General features: G+C 40.0%; 1 protein-coding gene across 1 annotated transcript in view; it reads right to left on the reverse strand.

Moving 5' to 3' along the window:
- Window positions 1–23,060, reverse strand: part of LOC150083272 (sodium channel protein para-like) — a 1,345,866-nt gene that overhangs the window by 1,006,560 nt on the left and 316,246 nt on the right. The window contains exon 8 of the mRNA XM_090377950.1: window positions 6,983–7,127. Within this exon, the coding sequence (XP_090234076.1) occupies window positions 6,983–7,127 (145 nt within the window). The remainder of the gene's footprint in view (window positions 1–6,982; window positions 7,128–23,060) is intronic.

Consider the following 23,060-nt stretch of genomic DNA (forward strand, 5'->3'; position numbering starts at 1 on the left):
TGTGACCTTGTTCTCCACTTTGTATTTCTGGATTTTTTTCTCCAGCTTCCACTGCTCACAGGATCTAAAAAAGGCTGAATGGTTGCCTTTGCAGTTTGGACACCATGATAATTTGGCATTATAATCAGTATGGACATGTTCCTTTGATCCGCAGTTTGAGCAAACAATCTCCTTGGCAGAATGCCCAAACTTCTGACACTTGTAGCATTGAATAGGATTGGGGATAACAGGACAGATGTAGCAGTTTAGGTATCCTGCTTTTACTAATGAAGGAAGGTTCGGTGTAGAAAAAGTAAGAATGATGCTACGAGTAGGAACAAATTCTCCATCTTTCTTTAGCATTATTCGTCTTGCTTCAGTAACTTTCTGGTCTTGGAGTTTTCGAACAATCTCCGCCTCCTCCTCCTTGATGTCTAATAGATCCCATTCGGAAATGACTCCTTTGGAGCTATTAAGGATAGCATGAGGATATTAGCATTAGCATTAGCATTAGTAGAGGCATTTGATGCAAGAAAGCAAGCTTATGCAGCATCAGCCAAAAAAAAAAAAAAAAAAAAAGTAACATAAATAAATAAAAATAACCACTTCCACTTCACCCCTCTGTTCGTTCGAAATACCTGTCCAGCTGAGCCTTAAACTTATTTAGGCTATCAACTTCCACGACAAGGGATGGAAGTCTGTTCCACCCACCAACCACCCGCTGGCTGAATCCCATCAGCATTGAGCATGCTCAAACCATTCAAGGCTTTGTACACCTCTATCAGATCACCCCGCTGGTGCCTAGTTTCCAGACACTGTAATTTGCAAAACTTAAGCCTTTCTTCATAAGAGAACCCCTTTGTCCCATTCACCAATCTAGTTGCCCTTCTCTGTACTCATTCCAGCAGCTCTACATCCTTCCTGAAATGAGGCCTCCAGGCCTGTATACAGTACTCTAGGTGTGGCCTGACCATTGCCTTATACAAGGGAATAATCACCTCCTTATCCCTGCTAGAAAAATTCCTATATATCATTGACAATACACCATGAGCTACTCTTGCAGCTCGTCTGCACTGCTCAGAGAACTTCATATCTGCCTGCACCACCACCCCCAGGTCCCTTTCATTCTCTACCACTGTCAGTGTAGTACCACAGAGTTGATACGTTGCTCTGGGGTTGCTGTTTCCCATATGTAGTACTTTACATTTGTCAATGTTAAACTTCATTTGCCACCTCGAAGCCCATCTGCTCAACCTTTCCAAATCCTGTTGCAGCAGCATAGTGTCAGTAGTGTCCTTGACAACCCTGCCAACCTTCGTATCGTCTGCAAACTTGGACATTAAGCCTGATATACCATCATCAATATCATTTATAAATACAGAAAACAATAAAGGCCCCAATACTGAACCCTGAGGGACTCCACTAATAACATTAGTCCACGATGAGCAGTGTCCATTGATTACCACTCTCTGTCTTCTCCCCCTCAACCACCCCTTTATCCATAGCAGCAACTTGCCTCCAATGCCACACTGCTCCAATTTGTGCAGCAGTCTTCCATGTGCAACAGTATCAAAAGCCTTTCTAAGATCCAAGTATATAATATCAAAGTTATTCCCTGCATCCAGTTCTTTTGTGACTGCATCATAGTATCCAATCAAATTGGTCAGGCAAGACTTCCCCTTAACAAAACCATGCTGTGTCCTAGCTATAACTGAAGTCTTGTCTAGATGATCCTGCAGTGCTTCTTTCACCAGTGCCTCCATTAATTTTCCGGGAACAGAAGTTAAACTCACAGGTCTATAATTACTTGTGTCAGCCTTTGATCCCCCTTTGTGAATTGGGGTCACATTTGCACATCTCCAGTCAATGGGTACCTCCCCTGAGTCCAAGGAAGCTCTCATAATTATGGCTAAGGGTTTGCTTACTTTGCTGCCTCCTTTAATATAACTGGATAGATCCCATCCACCCCAGGTGCCTTTCTTGTGTTTATCTTCAACAATTTCTCCTCCACTTTGCTCTCAGTTATTACAAGATTCTCTAGCTTACTGCTAGAGTTGAATACACCTCTGGCATTCCCCTCGCTGAATAACTCCTCATGTGTGAATGTCGATGCAAAATATTCATTTAGTTTGTTAGCTACCCGAGCAGGGTCATCAACAGTTGACCCATCGATCTCAAGTGGACCAATCTGATTCATCCCCTTCCTTCTAGAGTTTACATAAGTAAAGAACTCTTTGCTGTTTTTCTTCGCATCCCTTGCCAAGGATCTCTCGTAATCTGCCTTTGCCTGCCTAACCTCCTTTGTAACTTGGTTACAGATCAACTTGTATCTATCATAGGCGTCCGTGTCACGTGTTAATTTGTATGTATCCCATGCATTTTTCTTCTCTGCCATATGCCTCATTAGTTCATCTGACAACCATTTAGGCCTAAACCTTGAACAATATTTCTTAGTTGGTATGTAAAGCCTAGTAGCTTCCACGATAAGTTCTTTGAATGCTTCCCATTTTGAATTTGCTGTTGGCAATATCATCAGTTGATCCCACTGTATAGAATTTAAATACTGTCTCAGTCCATTGTAGTCGCCTTTACGAAAGCAATACCCCTTCCCTTTACCCCTAATGGTAGTTACCTCTTTGAGTAACTCCCACTTCAGCACACTGTGATCACTGCCACCAAGTGGTTCATTTATCTGCAGATTCTTAATGCATGAAGAATCACTACTGATAATCAAATCAAGAGTATTACTCCCTCTAGTTGCCTCCCGAACATGCTGATGTAGAAAACAATCATCCAATAAATCCACAAAAGCCTTGCTACTGTGTGAGTGACCAGCCCCCAAATTCCAGTCAATATCTGGGAAATTAAAATCCCCCATTATAAGACTCTCTGATTTACTGGCCCACTCTATTTCTCCGAACAGTTTCTTATTATACTCATCAGAGTCATTAGGCCTATAGCACACTCCTACTCTCAATTTTGATCTCCCAATGCTTATGTCACACCAAACTGACTCGACACTGCACTGTCCAGCGATGTCGACTGGCTTCACTTCCTTGGATTTTATGTGTTTTTTAACTAATAGCATAACCCCTCCTCCCTTCCTATCCTGTCTATCCTTTCTGTAGACATTGTACTCCCCAAATTCGAGTTCTGCATTTCTTATATCTGTGTGACACCACGTCTCTGAAATCCCCACAATATCTGCCTTTGATGTTTTGAGCAATACCTCAAATTCATCAAATTTATTTACTAAACTCCTAGCATTGGTGTACACACAAGTATACATGCACCTGTTCTTTTTCTTAGCTACCCTAACACAACCCATGTGTTTACTTGTACCCCAATGATTCCCAGCAGTCTCTGAAATATCCTGCATCTTATTTTTCAGGCTGCGGCTCATTCCAATAGAAGCAGTGCAAGAATCACTTTCACCTCTGCCAGTGGCTACTGTTAATCTATTAGTCCTTGTATCCCCCCAATCTAGCAGTTTTCCGACCCACCTAACATTGCCTCGATAGCATCAGCAAACATTCTTGCACCCTTTCTATTTAAGTGTATCCCATCCCTGTAGAAGCAGTCTCTCCTGTTAACAAGTACAGACCAGGCTGAAAAAAATTCTACCCCTTGAGCCCTGCACAATCTTTCCAGGGCCGAATTGATTGACAGGGCTCTCATCATATACTCCCTCCTATCGTGCCTGGGCAGAATTGCAGACACTTTCAATTTCAACCCTAATTCACGGCTTTTTTTCATCAGTGACCTGTACTTGTCAAGTAATTCCGCCGGTCTCCTACTCTTAATGTCATTAGTGCCAACGTGATGTCATTAGTGCCAACGTGATGTCATTAGTGCCAACGTGATGTCATTAGTGCCAACGATATACCTTAGTAGGGACTCCACCAGACTATGTAAGTTTGAGAAGAGACTTGGAATGTTTACGGTTGGTGGTTTCGACTAATAGGTCACCAGATTTCAGTCTTCTTAGCATTTTTGGTGATCTGGCTACACTTTATAGACATTTTTGTATATAAAAAGGAGACAAGGTACTCAATGACTGATTTGTTAGCGAATGCAGTATGAGGAAAGATGGATATTCCATATGAGGTGCATCTGTTTTCATCCTCTTCCGGGTTTGATTGTCAGAATCATTTTGTTGCAAATCCACAGAAGCAAGGTTTACAGTCTTGAGAGGTAGAAAATTTTCGGTTTCCATATTTGCTTCTTTTGGCCCTGGAAGGATAACTTTTCCTTCCAGGTTTCCAGCCCCGCCACGGGGAGGCAGGAGCAGTGCCATGAGGTGACCAAGCAGCTGTTAGTTGTGTTAGTGAGAGAAGAAAAAAAACAAAACAGAAAAGTGACTTTCCTTTCTGGGCCTTTGCCTACTTCTGTAGTGCGAAAGAGCTACTCTAATAGAAATTGAGGAAAACAGTATTTAGAATGAAAAAAAGAATCTCTATCTGGCAAAAGCTCTTTAGAAGGATCGTTTTAACGAAAGCACTGAAATCGCTTAGCCACGGAATGCTTGGCACCCGGGGCCACATTGGTCATGACACACCTTGATTAGTGCATACTGGCCTGGCAGCTTCATTTTAGGAATGATGTAGAGCTGCTTATGTGGATACAGAAAAGAGCAATAAGACTGGTGAGAGAAAGAAAAGTTGATCTTACCAAGAAAGGCATCAGTTTTGCAAATTACAGCATCTGGAGATAAGGCACCTCCAAAATTATCTGATTGAGATTTTAAGGCTTTGAATGGCTTGGGAAAACTCAATATTGATGGAATTCTTCAAATTGCTCAAACTATGCACATAAGGGGGCATACATTCAAATTGAGGGAGGAAGGAAGGAAGGGTTGCAGAATAGATTTCGGAAGTTTGCCTTTAGACAACAGGTGGCTGATTGCTGGAATAAGCTTCCGTCCATTGCTGTGGAAGTGGATAGCTTGAATAAATTGAAGGAAGAACTGGACAAACTATTGGAAGGGATGGATAGATGGAATGGGAATTTTTTTTTTTTTGGCTGATGCTGTAAGCTTGCTTTCTAGCATCATTTGCCACTACTAATACTAATAACTATATTTATGTCATATTTGTGTTATAGTAGCATATGGACTATGAGGTAAAACTAAATATTTATAAATTCCAGTTACCCTGAGATTTCCATAGACTCCAATAATAATAAGGCAAAAAGATACACAGGAACAGGTGTAAAGTGGAATGAAGTGGGAGGTAGCAGAAAGCAAAGCATAATTTCACAACATTAAAGAGTCATGAAATGACAGTGAACAAAGTTGTGTGGAATTGCACTGAAGTTTTTGACATAGTACATTAACTGTAACGAAACTCTTCATAAATGGGAAATACTGACTTAATAATTAGCTTGATACAATTCTTTAATAAAATTAAAACTATAATCTTCTTAAAAACATTGCTATCTTAAACATAACTATTTTCTTGGTAAGAGCACCATTTTTTCCCCACACCAATCTCATTGCCCTTCTCTGTACCCATTCCAGCAGCTCTACATGCTTCCTAAAATGAAGCCTCCTGACCTGTATGCAGTAGTGAAGTGTGGCCTGACCATTGCCTTATACAACAGAATAATCACCCCTTATCCCTTCCAGCAAAATTGCTGTATATCCTTGAAAAAGCACCATTAGTTGTCCTGGGTAGCAGGTCTGTACTGTTTAGAGATCTACATATCTGACTGCACAATTATCCTCAGGTCTTTCTCATTTTTCACTACCCTGCAGGTAGTACCACACAGTTGGTACATTACTCTGGGATTACTGCTACCTATATGCAGTACTTTGCACATGTATGTTAAACTTCGATTGCCATTTCCAAGCTCACTGCATAATTTTTCTAGATCCTCTTGCAATTACATACAGTCATTACTCCATATTCATATTCACAACTGCTGTATTATAGATGGTGCAATGCATATGTTCAGATTATGACAGGTTTTGTCAGAATGATAATAATCCTTGTATTCTTTAAAACAGTATTCTTTCTAAACAGTTTCTTATCTCGGACAATGTTCCTTATCAACTTCTACGCAATAAAGAATTTCAATGGAGCTACTTATTCTACAGTAAAAAACTGCATTAAAACATACTGTGCTGATATGGTCAAATTCATCACTGTGTATTTACTTCACATGTTTATAGTTCACATTTCATTAAAGAAACAATTTACATATAATCCTGCACCTATACAATTATATCTCTAGCATGTGAATACAAGGCATATTTGTAATCTAAACCTGTTTCTCCCTGTACAATATTTCTGTTACAGTGGAGCAGCCCTTTATACTAGGTAGGGAGTTGACAACGTTCTACCAATTGTGAGCCCCAGATTGTTGTAGAAGTGTCAGACTATTGGCTAAGTTGATGTAGGGTGATCATACAACAAGTCACACTGGGATCAAATCATATGATAATCTTGATGCAGGCTAAAGATAGGGAATTAATGTCTCACTCATTAAATGGCAAAAACCTACAATCAATCAATTTTTACTGCTAGGAAGCATTCCTAACAGCAAAAACTAAAATATGTATTACAATATAAAATCCTTGGCTAAACTGTTAAACCTCTGGTGTGCATTACCAGTAGCAACAACAGCACAAAATGCTCAAGCACTATTTTCACTGTCATTCAATGTTTGCTAGAGAAAGTGCTGTGAGAAAAATATAGAAGAAAGAACAAATCTTTTCACAGGATACAGCTAACTTTAAATTTAAAATAAACTTAAAATTTGGGATTAAATACTAAACGAGATATATATATATATATATATATATATATAAAACTATTTTTTTTTTCTAATTAATATTTTGCATATAAAGATTATTAGAAAATTATTCATGAAACAAATATAAAAATGATTTCAGTATTAAATAATTTCACGCTTTATCTAATTTCTGTTTTTATTCTAACATACAAATTATTAAAAAATAAATTTTTTACCCCAATATCTCTGAAAAGAGATAAAAACTTACCATTTGATACAGGCTTTCCCAAAAATCTTGGGTCATTAATCGAAATGCTGACAAAAATGCCCATGCAAAATTATCAAAATTTGTATATCCATAATTTGGATTTTCACCTAAGCCTTGTAAACAAAGATAATGATCAGGACAATTCCTATAAATAGCAAAATAATTTTATAAACTTGGGAAGGGAGGAAATAAATAAACTTTCATATGTATTAATATTTATTTATTAATATTTATACAATAATGGCAATGAAATTGTTGTTATCTGTATTTTTATTAGTCGGGTACCAGATGAAATAAAAATCACCAAAAGGAAATTAGCATTAACTGTGGCAAATGAAGCAAGAAAGCAAGCTTATACAGCATCAGCCAAAAAAAAAAAAAAAAAAAAATTCATTCCCACCAATAGTTTGTAGAGTTCTTCCTTGAATTTATTTAAGCTATCAACTTCCACAACAAAAGATGGAAGTTTGTTCCAGCAATCAACCACATGCTGGCTAAAGGCAAACTTCCACTCATCTTCTCTGCAATCGTCCTTCCTCAAATTGAATTTGTGTCCCCACATGTGTGTGTGTGTGTGTGTGTGTGTGGTCTGAGAAAGAGGAAGAATCTCATCAGAACTGAGCTTGCTCAATCCATTCAAAGCCTTAAATCTTACGCCGACCGGGCTAGCCGGGTGGGTAAAGTGCCTGCCTGGCAACCAAAAGGTTGCGGGTTTGAATCCCGCCTCGGGCTTGGATCAGAGTAGAAAATGCAAAACCTTGGGAGGTGCAATATGGTCACAGAAGCCAATGCGCCAAAAAAAAACCTCATTTTACAAGTGCCTAGTCCCCTGATGCTGCAATTTGCAGAACTAAAGCCTTTCCTGGTAAAAGCACCCCTTTGCTCCCCTCACTAATCTCGTTACCCTTCTCTGTACTCTTCCAGCAAGCTCCACATGCTTCCTCAAATTAGGTTTCCAGATCTGTATGCAGTACTCAAGGTGTGGCCTGACCATTGCTTTATACAATGAAGCACTGTACTGTATGAAGTAAAGATTAAGTAAATATTAAAGAATAAAAAATAAATAAAAAAATTCAAAGTGTTTCAAAAATTTAAGAATAAAATATCAGGTGTCCTGCCACCATCTTTGCTACAAATGGAGGATGCCACCACTGCCTGGTTAAAAGCATATAATCATGCAGATTCAGTAAAACCTTTTTTTTTTTTTTTTTCAGTAGTCTGCAATTTTAATTCATTTATATTATAGAGAGTGTTACAATTATAAACCATTTTTGCTATACTAAGCTAAATAGAAACCAAAACTTAATACTATCCAAAATAAAAGTTCTATGTCACAACAAATAAACGATTCAGCATCATAATAAATTATTAAATAATACTGTTCTAGCATATGAGAGGTTTTAAATATGACACTTGGCTAAGAAAATTCCTTAATTTTCATGGAAACAAATTCTCAAGCAGCAAGTAAAAATCCATTGTGGCATAGAACTTTTATTCTGGATAGTGTTAAGTTTTGGTTTGTATTTAGCTCAGTATAGCAAAAAAGATTTGTAATTGTATCACTCTCTATTATATAACAGATTAAAAATGCAGACTACTGAAAAAAATTTTTTTTCAGTAGTCTGCATTTAGGACACGTGAAAATTTGCATATGATGTTAAGATTGGGAGAGTGGTTAATTATCAGCCTTTAGCAGTGCTGCTTTCCAATGACCCGGATAAGCTTCAAGGATTGCCAGGAAAGTGTTAACTATGTTTTTATATAGCAAAATACATGGTCCTACACTTGGCAAACAGCAACTCCAATATATTTCTTATCCATTTAATGTCGACTTAGATATGAAACAATTTTTTCACATGGATAAAATATTACTTGAAAATGACATCTTCCTAAAAGCCAGATGATCAGAAAAGACCTCTGGAAATAGTTTGCCCAGAAAAGTACCCAAATGTAAAAAACCTGCAGTGAACTTTTAAATTCTTGTTTTGGTTCCACATAGCTATGTGAATCGGCCTTTTCGTATTTGAAACAAACAAAGATGGAGAATTGCTCTAGTCTTATGGACTTCCATACAGAAGATTCTTTAGGGTTAGTGGAAAATGAAAATGACTTGGAGGTACCTGTGCAGTACCTCCAGGCCTGTGAGGCCAGCTCACAAGATTTTGTCAATAATATGCAGGAATTTTGATAGCAGGGATAAGTTTTTTTTTTTTTTTTTTGTTAGTTGTTGGCACATTGGCTTCTGTGGCCATAATGAACCTCCCAAAGTTTTTGCATTTTCTACTCTGATCCATGTCCGAGGCAGGATTCAAACCCGTGACATTTGGGTTGCCAGGCAGGCACTTTACCCACTCGGCTAGCCTGGTTGGCACAGGGATAAGTAAGTGATTATCCCATTGTATAAGGTAATTGTTTAGGCCACATCTTCAGTACTGCATACAGGTGCAGAGGTGGGCAACAATATTGGTGAAGTGAACAAAAGGGTGCTCTTACCAAGAAAGAGCTTCAGTTATGCAAACTGCAGTGTCTGGAGACTATGCATCTGCAAGATGATCTGATGGAAGTGTTTAGGGCTTTGAATGTACTGAACAAGCTCAATGCTGATGGCATTCTGCTTCTTGCATGGACTACACTTATGAGGGGGCATAATTCAAATAAGGGAGGGTAGTTAAAAGATAGATGTGCAAAATCATTATTATCATTATTAATAGCCATATGGTGCAAGGAAGCCTGAGGCTTATGCTGCACCGGCCAAAAAAAAAAAAATTTCCCTATTACCCTGAGAGAGAGAGAGAGAGAGAGAGAGAGAGAGAGAGAGAGAGAGAGAAGTAGAAAGTAGAAAGGAACCACCAAGAAAGAGAAGAATGATGATATCCAGCTCAGGACCCTGGGTGTGCCAAGCCCATACTCACCAGATGTGAGCCCCTGGGGTAAGTTTGACTTCAGCCAATGGTAGCTCACGGTTTCATTTGTTTTGTTTTTTTGTTCTTTTTTTTTTATGAAAACCCCAAACACGAGAGGTATTAGAACCTATAGTACTTAGTACCATGCTTGGGTTGGAGATTGAGAAGACAAAAGAAGATATTTGTGGACATTAGACTTGAACTTCTGTAGACTGTAATTTTCAGGAAATACGTATGAAAGAAGGTTGTTTCAGAAAACAGCAGTTGAATGAATAAACGAGGAAGATGAAAAGTTGGTTCTGTGAGTTTGAAGTTGGACAGTAAATGGATGTTGGCTGGTGGCGGCACGTGCTCGGACTGTTTTGAAAGAGTGAGAATTATAGAAGCCAATTCAGAAGAACAGTGCCCATGGAAGTATCTGTAGAAAACGCATGAAGCAGAAACAGTACGTCTATGAGACGTACTGCAAGTGGATAGACTCTGTTAGAGAGGAGTCATTAATTAACCTAACTGCCCACTTCCGAATGGAATCTAGAAGCCTGCGAGAGGTTTTGGCGGTACCATCCCAAATGTGGAAACAATATTCTGTGGCAAGGCAGATTTGCGATTTGTACAAGTGAGCAAGTGATGTCGAAAGCGAAAGACAAAACGAGGCTTTTTAGATGCAGAGGAAGCAATATTTGTAATGTGCTTGTGCCAAGAGAGATTAGAAGTCAGGGTAATCTCAAAAAGAAATATATCATTTTGCGTAGAAAATCGGATTGTCACAAAAATAAGCATAGGAGCAAAAGAATACATTTCGCAAGATATAAGATAAGATTGAGTTTTAAAAGGATTGAAATCAACTAAGTTGTCTTTGCCCCACTGGAGATAGTCATTTAAGGAATTGGTAGCAGACATTCAAGAAGTTGAAACTAATTGAGCAGGGCAAGGTTTCCGAAAATGGAAAGTGGAATGCAATGTGCTATCATCGGCAAAACTATGGATATGATTTGCGGTCAATGGAAGGTCATTAATATACAGGAGGAAAAAAGTGGGGGAAAGAACTAAACCTTGGGGGACACCAGCATTAGTGAAGAAGTTAGAAGACAGAGAGCCACCTACCATTACCCTGAGTGAGCGATCAGAGAGGAAACTGAACAACCAATTACAAAAAACAGTTGGCAAACTATAAGATGGAAGGTTGTTTAGACCTTTATGCCAAACACGATTGAAAGCTTTTGATATGTCAAGAGCAACTGCTTGTGTTTCACCAAAATTTTCCATTGAATTTGTCCATAAATGGGTAACATAAGCCAGAATATCACTAGTGGATTGACACTGACGGAATCCATACTGGCAATCATCGATCAGATGGAAGGTTTCTAGGTAGTTTAACAGTGGGCAGTTAATTGATTTCTCCATTACTTTAGAAAGAGTAGAAGTAATTGAAATTGGACAATAATTGGATGGGAGGGATTTGTCACCCTTTTTAAGAACTGGCTGGATATGAGCAAATTTCCAAGCAGAAGGAAAGACACCATTGGAATAAGAAAGTGAAAAAAGCATCAAAGAACAGGAGTAAGTTCAGGAGCACACATTTTGAGAACAAGTGGAGAAATACCATCAGGACATGGAGCTTTCTTAGCATCAAGATTCATCAAAATCCTTCTGACATCCTTTTCACTGAAGACCACAGGAGGTATTGAATGGAGCATGTTGGGAATGGTGGGAGGTGTTTTACCAAGATCATTAATACATGAGTTGGAAGAAAAATGGGATGCTAGCAGGTCAGCTTCATCCTTGGCTGAAGTGACAACAGAACCATCTGGTTTGGACAGAGGTGGGAACAGAGATGGGCAAAAGTTGCGGCCAATAGCTTTGGCAAGAGACCAGAATGCTTGGCTACCATTAGGGCAAGAAGCAAGTTTTCTACTCTTAGCCTGTTCAAACTCTAGTTTGGACTGATTAATAACTGTTTTACAATTGTTGCGAGCTTTTGTGTACTCAGAAAATGAAACAGAAGAATTGGAAACAAGCCAATTACAATATGCAACGTTCTTCTCTTGAACAGCCTTAGCACATTTATTGGAAAACCAAGGTTTAGATAAAGGACGAGATTTTAAAGTGTAGTGTGGAATAAAGGATTCCATTCCTACAAGAATAATTTCACTGAAACAATCTGAGCAAACGTTGACATCAGAAGTTTTGAAAGAGTAATCCAACCAAGGAAAAGAAGAAAAGAAATTTTGCAGGTCATCTTATTTTGCATTCTTGTAATGCCAATCAACACGAGGTTGGGAATAGCGATAAGGCCTGACGTAGCCCAGTGGTCAGGAGAGAGAGTGCATAGCACGCGTTCCTTGAGTGGACCGGGTTTCAAGCCCGTGACTACTAAATACGATAAATATTTGTATTGATGATTTATTGTAAACTCTACTGACTTGGTTGTCATGCCGGAGTATAAACAGAAAATTTATTTTATTTTTATAAAGGGTCCATTGGAGAAGAGATAATCACCAAGTTGTGATCTGAGGTGCCTAAAGGACCACTTACTTCAACTGTGTACTTAGAAGGGTTGTTTGTGAGAAAAAGATCAAGCATGTTGGCTGAATGGTTAGGATTGTCCAGTATTCTTGTAGGTAAATGAACAATCTGGGCAAGGTCATTGGTAATTGCAAAAGCCTCAGCATCTCGACCAGCTGGGTCAGTGTGACTAGAAAATGGAAGCCAGCTGGAGTTGTGAACATTAAAATTTCCAAGGAAAATTATTTTACTGTTAGAAAAATTAGACTGGAGAAAGTCAAGTTGCAAAGAGAGGAAATCAAAGAGCTCCAAGTGATTGTTGGAGTTGGGAGAATGGTAGAGATGAATTTGACACAATGAGGTAGAGAGATTTTAAGCCAGAGAAGATAGAAGAGAGGAGATTCCAAATTATTCAGTGACAGAGACTTGGAATATCGGAAAGGATGTATGCACAAGTGCCACCTTTGAGGCAAAAGGAATCGTACAGTGAATAACTTGGGCAACTGAGATGAACAGTAGTTCAATTAACAGATAGCTGAGATTCTGTCAAAAAAAGTACGTGGTGCTTCGCAGACTGCAAGTGCAAATGGACATCGTTGAGATTAGAATTGAAACCACGTATATTTGTGAAATGAACTAGGAAGTGTTTTGGAAGTTTAGATCTTTTCGCAGATAAGCTTACTCTATTTGTTTGACAATTCATGGTGTATTCAATAGCAAGAAAAGTGGGGGAACAGGCTGTCTGAAGTAATGAAATTTTTGGATATGGCATACACATGGTAAGAATATACCCAGATCTTTGACATAACGTGGCCTCGACAATGCCTCCCCCCCCCATACACACTACTCAAACTCCCTCCAGTCACTATCTGGCAGAGTAGAGGTAGCAAGATTATACACTAGCTGATCGGGAAGCCTCCTAAAGAGTTACCAATAGTTTCGATCCCACGTACTAACTAGTGGCCGGCCTGTGAACACCATTTTAGAGCTGTAACCTTGAAATGTAAGGAAGATTGGATCTCGCCATGATGTTCATCATAACCTCAAAAGTCATCAGTCATACTGCATGATGGAAGAGATGGGGAAGGGTTGACTGGAACTTAGTTCTGGAGACTAAACATGGGTTCCACCACTTCATGCCTGCAATAAGCAAAGTGGTGGTATTATACCTTTTGATGAGAGTTATCTACCACCCAGTATTGCCTGGTAACACAGAGGGGCAGCATTCCTCCACGTCGTGTGGGCAGCACACGTAGACCCCTGCTTACATTGGTTCACACCTGGGTGGTCACCCACAGTGTTTGTGCATGGAGGTTATGCCCAGGATTACTAACAGTCCCACTATCTCGAAGGTGCAAGCAGAGGATTTGGCTATCACAGACCATTCAGACTTCGCTGAAATTGGGTCCACTTGACTTCAATATCACCCAAATAACAGTTCCATCAGCATTTTGGACAACCTTGTATGCTGTGATATTAAACTCTGAGTAGCTGCTTGACGACTCAAATACCAAAAGATCAGTTGACAGTCTGATGGGCATTGTACAAATTTTCTCAACTTAGCTCAAAAACGGATGACCACATAGGATGATCTGTCAGAGATTTCAGTTTTAAAGCATATTTTAGAGACAACTGCTTACGTCAAAGCAAGAGTTGCAGTTCATTTGCTTCAACATATACTCTCTGGACAGATGTCCGAAATGCTCCAGTAGTGATATGGATAGGCTGATGATGGACAGTGTCCAGCCATCGAAGTACACTGTCTCTGGCTGAAGCATTAGCATTAGTAGAGGCATATAATGCAAGAAAGCAAAACTTATGCAGCATCAGCCAAAAATTAAAAAATAAATAAATAAATAAAAAAATTAAAAAAAAAACAACTCCGATTTCACCCCTCCATTCATTCAAAATACCTATCCAGCTGAGCCTTAAATTTATTTAGGCTATCAACTGCCACAACAATGGATGGAAATCTGTTCCACCAACCAACTACCTGCTGGCAAAAGGCAAATTTCCGCAGATCTGTCTTTTCTCAATTTGAATTTGTGCCCTCTCAGGTGATTATTCTGAGCAAGAGGAAGAATCCCATCGGCATTGTGCATGCTAAAACCACTCAAGGCTTTATACACATCTATCAGATCACCTCGCCAGTACCTAGTCTCCAGACACTGTCATTTGCAAAGATTAAGCCTTTCTTTGTAAGAGCAACCCTTTATTCCATTCACTAATCTTGTTGCCCTTCACTGTACTTGTCCCAGTAGTTCTACATCCTTCTTGAACTGAGGCCTCCAGACCTATGTACAGTACTCAAAGTGTGGCCTGACCATCGCGTTATACAAGGGGATAATCACCTCCTTATCCCTGCTAGAAATATTCCTGTAAATCTTTGACAAGACACCATGAGCTACTCTTGCAGCCCGTCTGCACTGATCACAGAAGTTCATAACTGTCTGCACAATTACCCGCAGGTGCTTTTCATTCTTCACCACTGTCAGTGTAGTACCCCAGAGTTGATACATTGCTCTGGGGTTACTGTTTCCCATATGTAGTACTTTATATATGTCAATGTTAAACTTCATTTGCGACCTCTCAGCTCATCTGCTGAAACTTTCCAGATCCTGTTGCAGCAGTGTACTGTCATTAGTGTCCTTAACAACCCTGCCAACATTTGTATCGTCTGCAAACTTGGACATTAAGCTTGATATGCCATCATCAATATCATTTGTAATTACAGAACACAAGAATGGACCCAACACTGAACCCTGAGGAACTCCACTAATAACATTAGTCCATGATGAGCAGTGTACATTGATTACCACTCTCTGTCTTCTCCCTCTCAACCATCCCTTTATCCATAGCTTGTTAGTTAGTTAGTTATTTGGTTTTTAGGAGCATTAGCAACTAAGGCCATATTGCTCCGGTGCGGTGGTCATTCCCTGACCTTTCCACATCCTCCGTATTTGGTGGCGACGGGCTCGAACCCCGGTCTAATCAAGAAGCGTGTGCTACGCACTACTGCTCCTTCCCACCTGGCTACGGAGGCGCCTTATCCATAGCAGCAATTTGCCTCCAATGCCACACTGCTCCAATTTGTGCAGCAGTCTTCCATATGTAACAGTAACAAAAGTCTTTCTAAGATCCAAATCTATACTATCAAAGTTATTCCCTGCATCCAGTTCTTTTGTGACTGCATGATAGTATCCAATCAAATTGGTCAGGCAAGACTTTCCATTAACAAAACCATGCTGTGTCCGAGCTATAACTGAAGTCTTATCTAGATGATCCTGCAGTGCTTCTTTAACCGGTGTCTCCATTAATATTCCTGGAACAGAAGTTCAACTCACAGGTCTATAATTACTTGTGTCAGCCTTTGATCCTCCTTTGTGAATTGGGGTCACATTTGCACATCTCCCGTCAATGGGTACCTCCCCTGAGTCCAAAGAAACTCTCATAATTATGGCTACTGGTTTGCTTACTTCCTTTGCTGCCTCCTTTAATATAACATTAGCATTAGCATTAGTAGAGGCATATGATGCAAGAAAGCAAGCTTATTCAGCATCAGCCAAAAAAAAAAAAAAAACACACCACTCCCATTTCACCCCTCCGTTCGCTCGAAATACCTGTCCAGTTGAGCCTTAAATTTGTTTAGGCTATCAACTTCAACAACAAGTGATGGAAGTCGGTTCCACCAACCAACCAACCAACCACCCGCTGGCCAAAGGCAAATTTCCGCACATCTATCCGACATCCGTCCTTCCTCAATTTGAATTTATGCCCTCTGAGGTGATTATTCTGAGCAAGATGAAGAATCCCATTGGCATTGAGCATGCTCAAACCATTTTAAGTCTTATACACTACTATCAGATCACCTCGCCGGTGCCTAGTCTCCAGACTCTGTAATTTGCAAAACTTAAGCCTTTCTTCGTAAGAGCAACCCTTTGTTCCATTCACTAATCTTGTTGCCCTTCTCTGTACCCGTTCCAGCAGCTCTACATCCTTCTTGGAATGAGGCCTCCAGACCTGTATACAGTACTCAAGATGTGGCCTAACCATTGCCTTATACAAGGGAATAATCACCTCCTTATCCCTGCTAGAAAAATTCCTGTATATCATTGACAAGACACCATGAGCTACTCTTGCAGCTCGTCTGCACTGCTCAGAGAACTTCATATCTGCCTGCACAATTACCCCCAGGTCCTTTTCATTCTCCACCACTGTCAGTGCACTACCGCAGAGTTGATACGTTGCTCTGTGGTAACTGTTTCCCATATGTAATACTTTACATTTGTCAATGTTAAACCTCATTTGCCACCTCTCAGCCCATCTGTTCAACCTTTCCATATCCTGTTGCAGCAGCATAGCATCAGTAGTGTCCTTAACAACCCTGCCAACCTTTGTATCATCTGCAAACTTGGACATTAAACTTGATATACCATCATCAATATCATTCATAAACACCGAAAACAACAACAGATCCAACACTGAACCCTGAGGAACTCCACTAATAACATTAGTCCACGTTGAGCAGTGTCCATTGATTACCACTCTCTGTCTTCTGCCACTCAACCATCCCCTTATCCATAGCAGCAATTTGCCTCCAATGCCACACTGCTCCAATTTGTGCAGCAGTCTTCCATGTGCAACAGTATCAAAAGCCTTTCTAAGATATAAATATATATATAAATCAAAGTTATTCCCTGCATCCAGTTCTTTTGTGACTATATCATAGTATCCAATCAAATTGATCAGGCAAGACCTGCCCTTAACAAAACCATCTGCGTCTGAGCTATAACTGAATTCTTGTCTAGATCATCCTGCAGTGCTTCTTTAAACAGTGCCTCCATTAATTTACCTGGAACAGAAGTTAAACTAACAGATCTATAATTACTTGTGTCAGCATTTGATCCTCCTTTGTGAATTGGGGTTACATTTGCACATCTCCAGTCTATGGGTACCTCCCCTGAGTCCAAAGAAGCTCTCATAATTATGGCTAGGGGTTTGCTTACTTCCTTTGCTGCCTCCTTTAATATAACTGGATAGATCCCATCCACCCCAGGTGCCTTTTTTATGTTTATCCTCAACGATCTCTCCTCTACTTTCCTCTCAGTTATTACAAAATCATCTAGCTCCCTGCCAATGTTTACTTTACCTACGTCATTCTCCTTCCTGAATAACTCCTCATGCGTAAATGCAGATGCAAAATACTCATCCAGACTATTAGCCACTTGAGCAGGAACCTCAACTGTTGAACCATCAATATCCAGTGGACCAATCTGATTCATCCCTTTCCTTCTTGAGTTTAAATAGGTAAAGAACTCTTTTCTGTTTTTCTTTGCATCCTTTGCCAAGGATTTTTCGTAGTCTGCCTTTGCCTGCCTAATCTCCTTTGTGACTTGGTTACAGACCAACTTATATCTATCATAGGCTTCCATGTCACCCATTAATTTGTATGCATTCCATGCATTTTTCTTCTCTGCCACATGTCTCATTAGTTCATCTGAACAACCATTTAGGCGCAAACCTTGAACAATATTTCTTAGTTGGTATGTAAAGCCTGGTAGCTTCCAAGATTAGTTCCTTGAATGCTTCCCATTTTGAGTTTGCTGTTGGTAACATCATCAGTTGGTCCCACTGTATAGAATTTAAATACTGTCTCAGACCATCATAGTCGCCTTTACGAAAACAAAAACCCTTCCCTTTACCTCTGATGGTAGTTACCTCCTTGAGTAAATCCCACTTCAACACACTGTGATCACTGCCACCTAGTGGTTCATTTATCTGCAGATTCTTAATGCATGAAGAATCACTACTGATAATCAGATCAAGAGTATTGCTCCCTCTTGTTGCCGCACGAACATGCTGATGTAGAAAACAATCATCCAATAAATCCACAAAAGCCTTGCTAGTGTGTGAGTGACCAACCCACAAATTCCAGTCAATATCTGCGAAATTAAAATCCCCCATTATAAGATTCTCTGATTTACTGGCCCACTCTATTTCCCTGCACAATATCTTATTATACTCATCAGAGTCATTAGGCCTATAGCACACTCCTACTCTCAATTTTGATTTCCCTATGCTTATGTCACACAAAACTGTCCATGATTTTGTCGACTGGCTTCACTTCCTTGGATTTTATGTGTTTCTTAACTAATAACATAACCCCTCCTCCCCTCCTGTCCTGTCTATCCTTTCTATACACATTGTATTCCCCAAATTCCAGTTCCGCATTCCTTATATCTGTGTGACACCACGTCTCTGATATCCCAACAATATCTGCCTTTGATGTTTTGAGCAATACCTCAAATTCATCAAATTTATTTACCAAACTCCTAGCATTGGTGTACACGCAGGTATACATGCACCTGTTTCTATTCCTAGCTACCCTAACACAACCCATGTGTTTACTTGTACCGCAATGACTCCCAGCAGTCTCTGAAATATCCTGCATCTTGTTTTCCAGGCTTCTGCTCATTTCAATAGAAGCAGTGCAAGAATCACTTCCACCTCTGCCAGTGGCTACTGTTAATTTATTAGTCCTTGTATCCCCCCCAACTAGCAGTTTTCCGACCCTCCTAACATTGCCTCGACAGCATCATCAAAAATTCTTGCACCCTTTCTATTTAAGTGTATCCCATCCCTGTAGAAGCAATCTCTCCTGTTAACAAGTACAGTCCAGGCTGAAAAAAATTCTACCCCTTGAGCCTTGCACAATCCCTCCAGGGCCGAATTGATCGACAAGGCTCTCATCATATACTCCCTCCTATCGTGTCTGGGCAGAATTGCAGACACTTTCAAATTCAACCCTAATTCATGGCTTTTTTTCAACAGTGACCTGTACTTGCTAAGTAATTCCGCCGGTCTCCTACTCTTAATATCATTAGTGCCAACGTGTACAACTATATCACCTTTTGTGCCCTTAAAAGATGATATCCGCTCTACAACGTCATCAACCTTTGCCCCTGGCAGAGGTTGATGACGTTGTAGAGCGGATACCCTGGTCCTATTCCACCTATCCTTTTTACAAAGCATGTCCCCCGTTTCCCTGACAATAGAGTCACCAACAACTACTAGTTCCTGTGGGACAAGCGCATTCTGCCTAGGGGGCTGCCTCTGTGTTGCCTGATGACCAAGTGCAAGCTCTGGCATTGATGTGGGCAGCTGAGAGCTTGATGGGCCCCTCAATTTATTTCCTTCGAGGGCATCCACCCTGTCCTTCAAGCTCTCATAAAGGCCCATAACAACGCTGAGTTGTCGCCTGATTTCCTTGCACTCCTTACATCGTGCACACACAAAGACATAACTGGATAGATCCCATCAGCACCAGGTGCCTTTTTTATGTTTATCCTCAACAATTTCTCCTCCACTTTCCTCTCAGTTTTTACAAAATCATCTAGCTCACTGCCAGAGTTTACTTCACCTTTGGCATTCCCCTTCCTGAATAATTCCTCATGTGTGAATATAGATGTAAAATACTCGTTTAATTCGTTAGCCACCTGAGCAGGATCCTTAACTGTTGTTTACCAGCTTATATCTATCATAGGCTTTCATGTCACCCATTAATTTAAATGTACCCCATGCATATTTCTCTTCTGCCATATGTCTCATTGGTTCATCTGACATCTATTTAGGCCTAAACCTTGAACAATATTTTCTTAGTTGGTAGGTAAAGCTTAGTAGCTTCCAAAGTAAGTTCTTTGGATGCTTCCCATTTAATTTTCTGTTGGTAACATAGTCAGTTGGTCCCACAGTATAGGATTTAAATACTGTCTCAGACCATCATAGTAGCCTTTACGAAAGCAAAAACCCTTCCCTTTACCCCTAATGGTAGTTACCTCATCCCACTTCAGCACACTGTGATCACTGTTGTTGTTTGTTGTTTGTTTTTTAGGAGCATTAGTAACTAAGGCTATGTTGCTTGGGGATATGTGGTGGTCATTCCCTGACCTTTCCGCATCCTCCGTATTTGGTGGTGGATGCGGAAAGGTCAGGGAACAATATGGCCTCAGTTGCTAATGCTCCTAAAAACCAAAACAACAACAACAACTGTGATCACCGCCACCTAGAGGTTCCTTTATCTGCAGATTCTTAATGCATTAAGAATCACTACTGATAATCAGATCAAGCGTATTACTCCCTCTAGTTGCCTCCCAAACATGCTGATGTAGAAAACAATCATCCAATAAATCCACAAAGCCTTGTTAGTATGTGAGTGACCAACCCACAAATTCCAGTCAATATCTGGGAAATTAAAATCCCCCATTATAAGACTCTCCGATTTACTGGCCCACTCTATTTCCCTGTACAGTTTCTTACTATACTCATCAGAGTCATTAGGCCTATAGCACACTCCTACTCTCGATTTTGGTCTCCCAATGCTTATGTCAACCAAACTGACTCGACACTGCACTGTCCAGCGATGTCGACTGGCTTCACTTCCTTGGATTTTATGTGTTTCTAAACTAATTGCATCACCCCTCCTCCCTTCCTATCCTGTCTATCCTTTCTGAGACGTACTCCCCAAATTCCAGTTCTGCATTCCTTATATCTGTGTGACACCACGTCTCTGATATCCCAACAATATCTGCCTTTGATGTTTTGAGCAATACCTCAAATTCATCAAATTTATTTACCAAACTCCTAGCATTGGTGTACACGCTTTGTATATATTACTAACATGGTTTTTGAAGACTAAAAAAACATTGAATCCAAGCCAGTATGGTTTTTGGAGAAGTAGATATTTGTGTTTCTTAACTAACAGCATAACCCCTCCTCCCTTCCTGCCCTGTCTATCCTTTCTGTACACACTGTACTCCCCAAATTCCAGTTCTGTTGTTGTTGTTGTAGAGGATTTTTTGGCACAAGGGCAACTGAGGCCAAAATGTGCCTATTAAAATATTTGAAATGGTACCGGAGTTTGCCTTATTTGTTATTAGATATATTCATAAAGTCTAATTTGTTTGAGATAAGCGAAAAGCTCATCCAGATTGGCATTGTTTCCCAATAGGTGGGTTAGTGATAAATGTTCTTGCATTTGTGTCAGAGAAAGGAAGGTAGTATTTCTGATATGAGAATAATACAAACAATCTAACAGAATATGTCAAACTGTAAGTTGTGATGAACAATGCATGCATACAGGAGGGTCATTGCCCATGAGCAGGAACAAGTGGGTCAGGCGTGTGTGTGTCCTATGCACAATCTTGCCAGTATTACTTCTTCATGCCTGTTTTTCCTCAAGTTCTAGCTCCATATTTGTGGTTCTTGTTTAATTTCAAATAATTTGTTTGTCTGTGTCTTCCAAATGTTTAACCATTGATTCCTACAGATGCGTTGGATATGTTTTAGGAAATCTATATAGGGTACTTGGTAAGATGGAGGTGTATTGCTCTTTGGGTGCTTGGCTGCCTGGTCTGCTGTTTCATTACCTGTGATTCCAGCATGCCCTGGAATCCAACAGAAACTTATGGTATGATTCAGATTTCTCAAATGATTTACAAGAGACCGGATTTCTTTTACTATGGGATGTGGGGTTGAGAAATTGTTACTTATTGCGGAAAGTGCACTCATGGAGTCTGTATATATTAAACTATTAGTGTTGAGACAGATGTTGATATTGTATATAGCTAGGTGGATTGCATAAAGTTCCGCAGTATAACTGCTACATTCAGCCGGGAGAGATACAGATACTCTAAATGTGGGAAAGACTGCTGCAGCACCTACGGCATCATCTGATTTTGAGCCATCAGTATATATTAAGCAGCTCTGCGCATTGCTAGCGGCATGTCCTTCGTGCAGTTGCTTGACGTAACAGCTTTCCACAGACTTTTTCCCCCATTGTTGGAAATAGGTGTCACAGTAAGGTGGGTTCGAGGACCAAGACAGATCAGATGGGCATGTTTTCAAAATGAACGTTCCAGCAATGCATCAAATCTTGTAGTCTAATACCAGTTGGTCTATTTTATAGAATGTTATACTTTCAGGATTGAAATGAGCGGTTGATTCGGATGATCTGGAAGGCTTTAAGCCTGGCTGCATAGGTGAGGAGTAACATTTTCCTTCTGAGGTGGAGTGGTGGTTCGTTTGCCTCTATATAGAGACTTTGGACCAGGGATGTTCGAAAAGCTCCAAGAGCAGTGCGAAGAGCACTGTGCTGTATTGTATTCAGTCTTGTAAGTACAGTTTTCCTAGCTGAGTCGTATACTATTGAACCATAATCTAGATGGGATCTGATGAACGAACAATACAAATGCAGGAGAGTGCAACTATCTGCACCCCATGCCATGGCAGAGATGGCTCTGAGTATACTAAGTTTTTTCAAGCAGAGAGTTCTGAGATAAGTTATGTGCATGGCAAAATTAAGTTTAGGATCTAATATTAAACCTAAAAAGCGGATATTGCTGGCAAGAGGAATTGGTTGGTTTTTTAATTTAAGTTCAGGCTCTGGATGTAATCTGCGCTTTTTACAGAAATGAACTGCAATTGTCTTTTGCTTTGACAGACGATAACCATTTTGTACAGTCCATGTCTCTAACTTATTTATGGAAAGTTGTAACTGTCTCTCTATGCTGTTAATGGTTGGTGAATGGCATGATATAGCAAGATCGTCGGCATACATATATATTTCTACGGTTTTGGGAATATTCTGCATCATGGTATTTAGTCTAATTGCG

Source organism: Mastigoproctus giganteus, chromosome 7 (genome assembly GCF_048544385.1).
Source record: "Mastigoproctus giganteus isolate SK-2022 chromosome 7, ASM4854438v1, whole genome shotgun sequence".
NCBI classification, from domain to species: Eukaryota; Metazoa; Arthropoda; class Arachnida; order Uropygi; family Thelyphonidae; genus Mastigoproctus; species Mastigoproctus giganteus.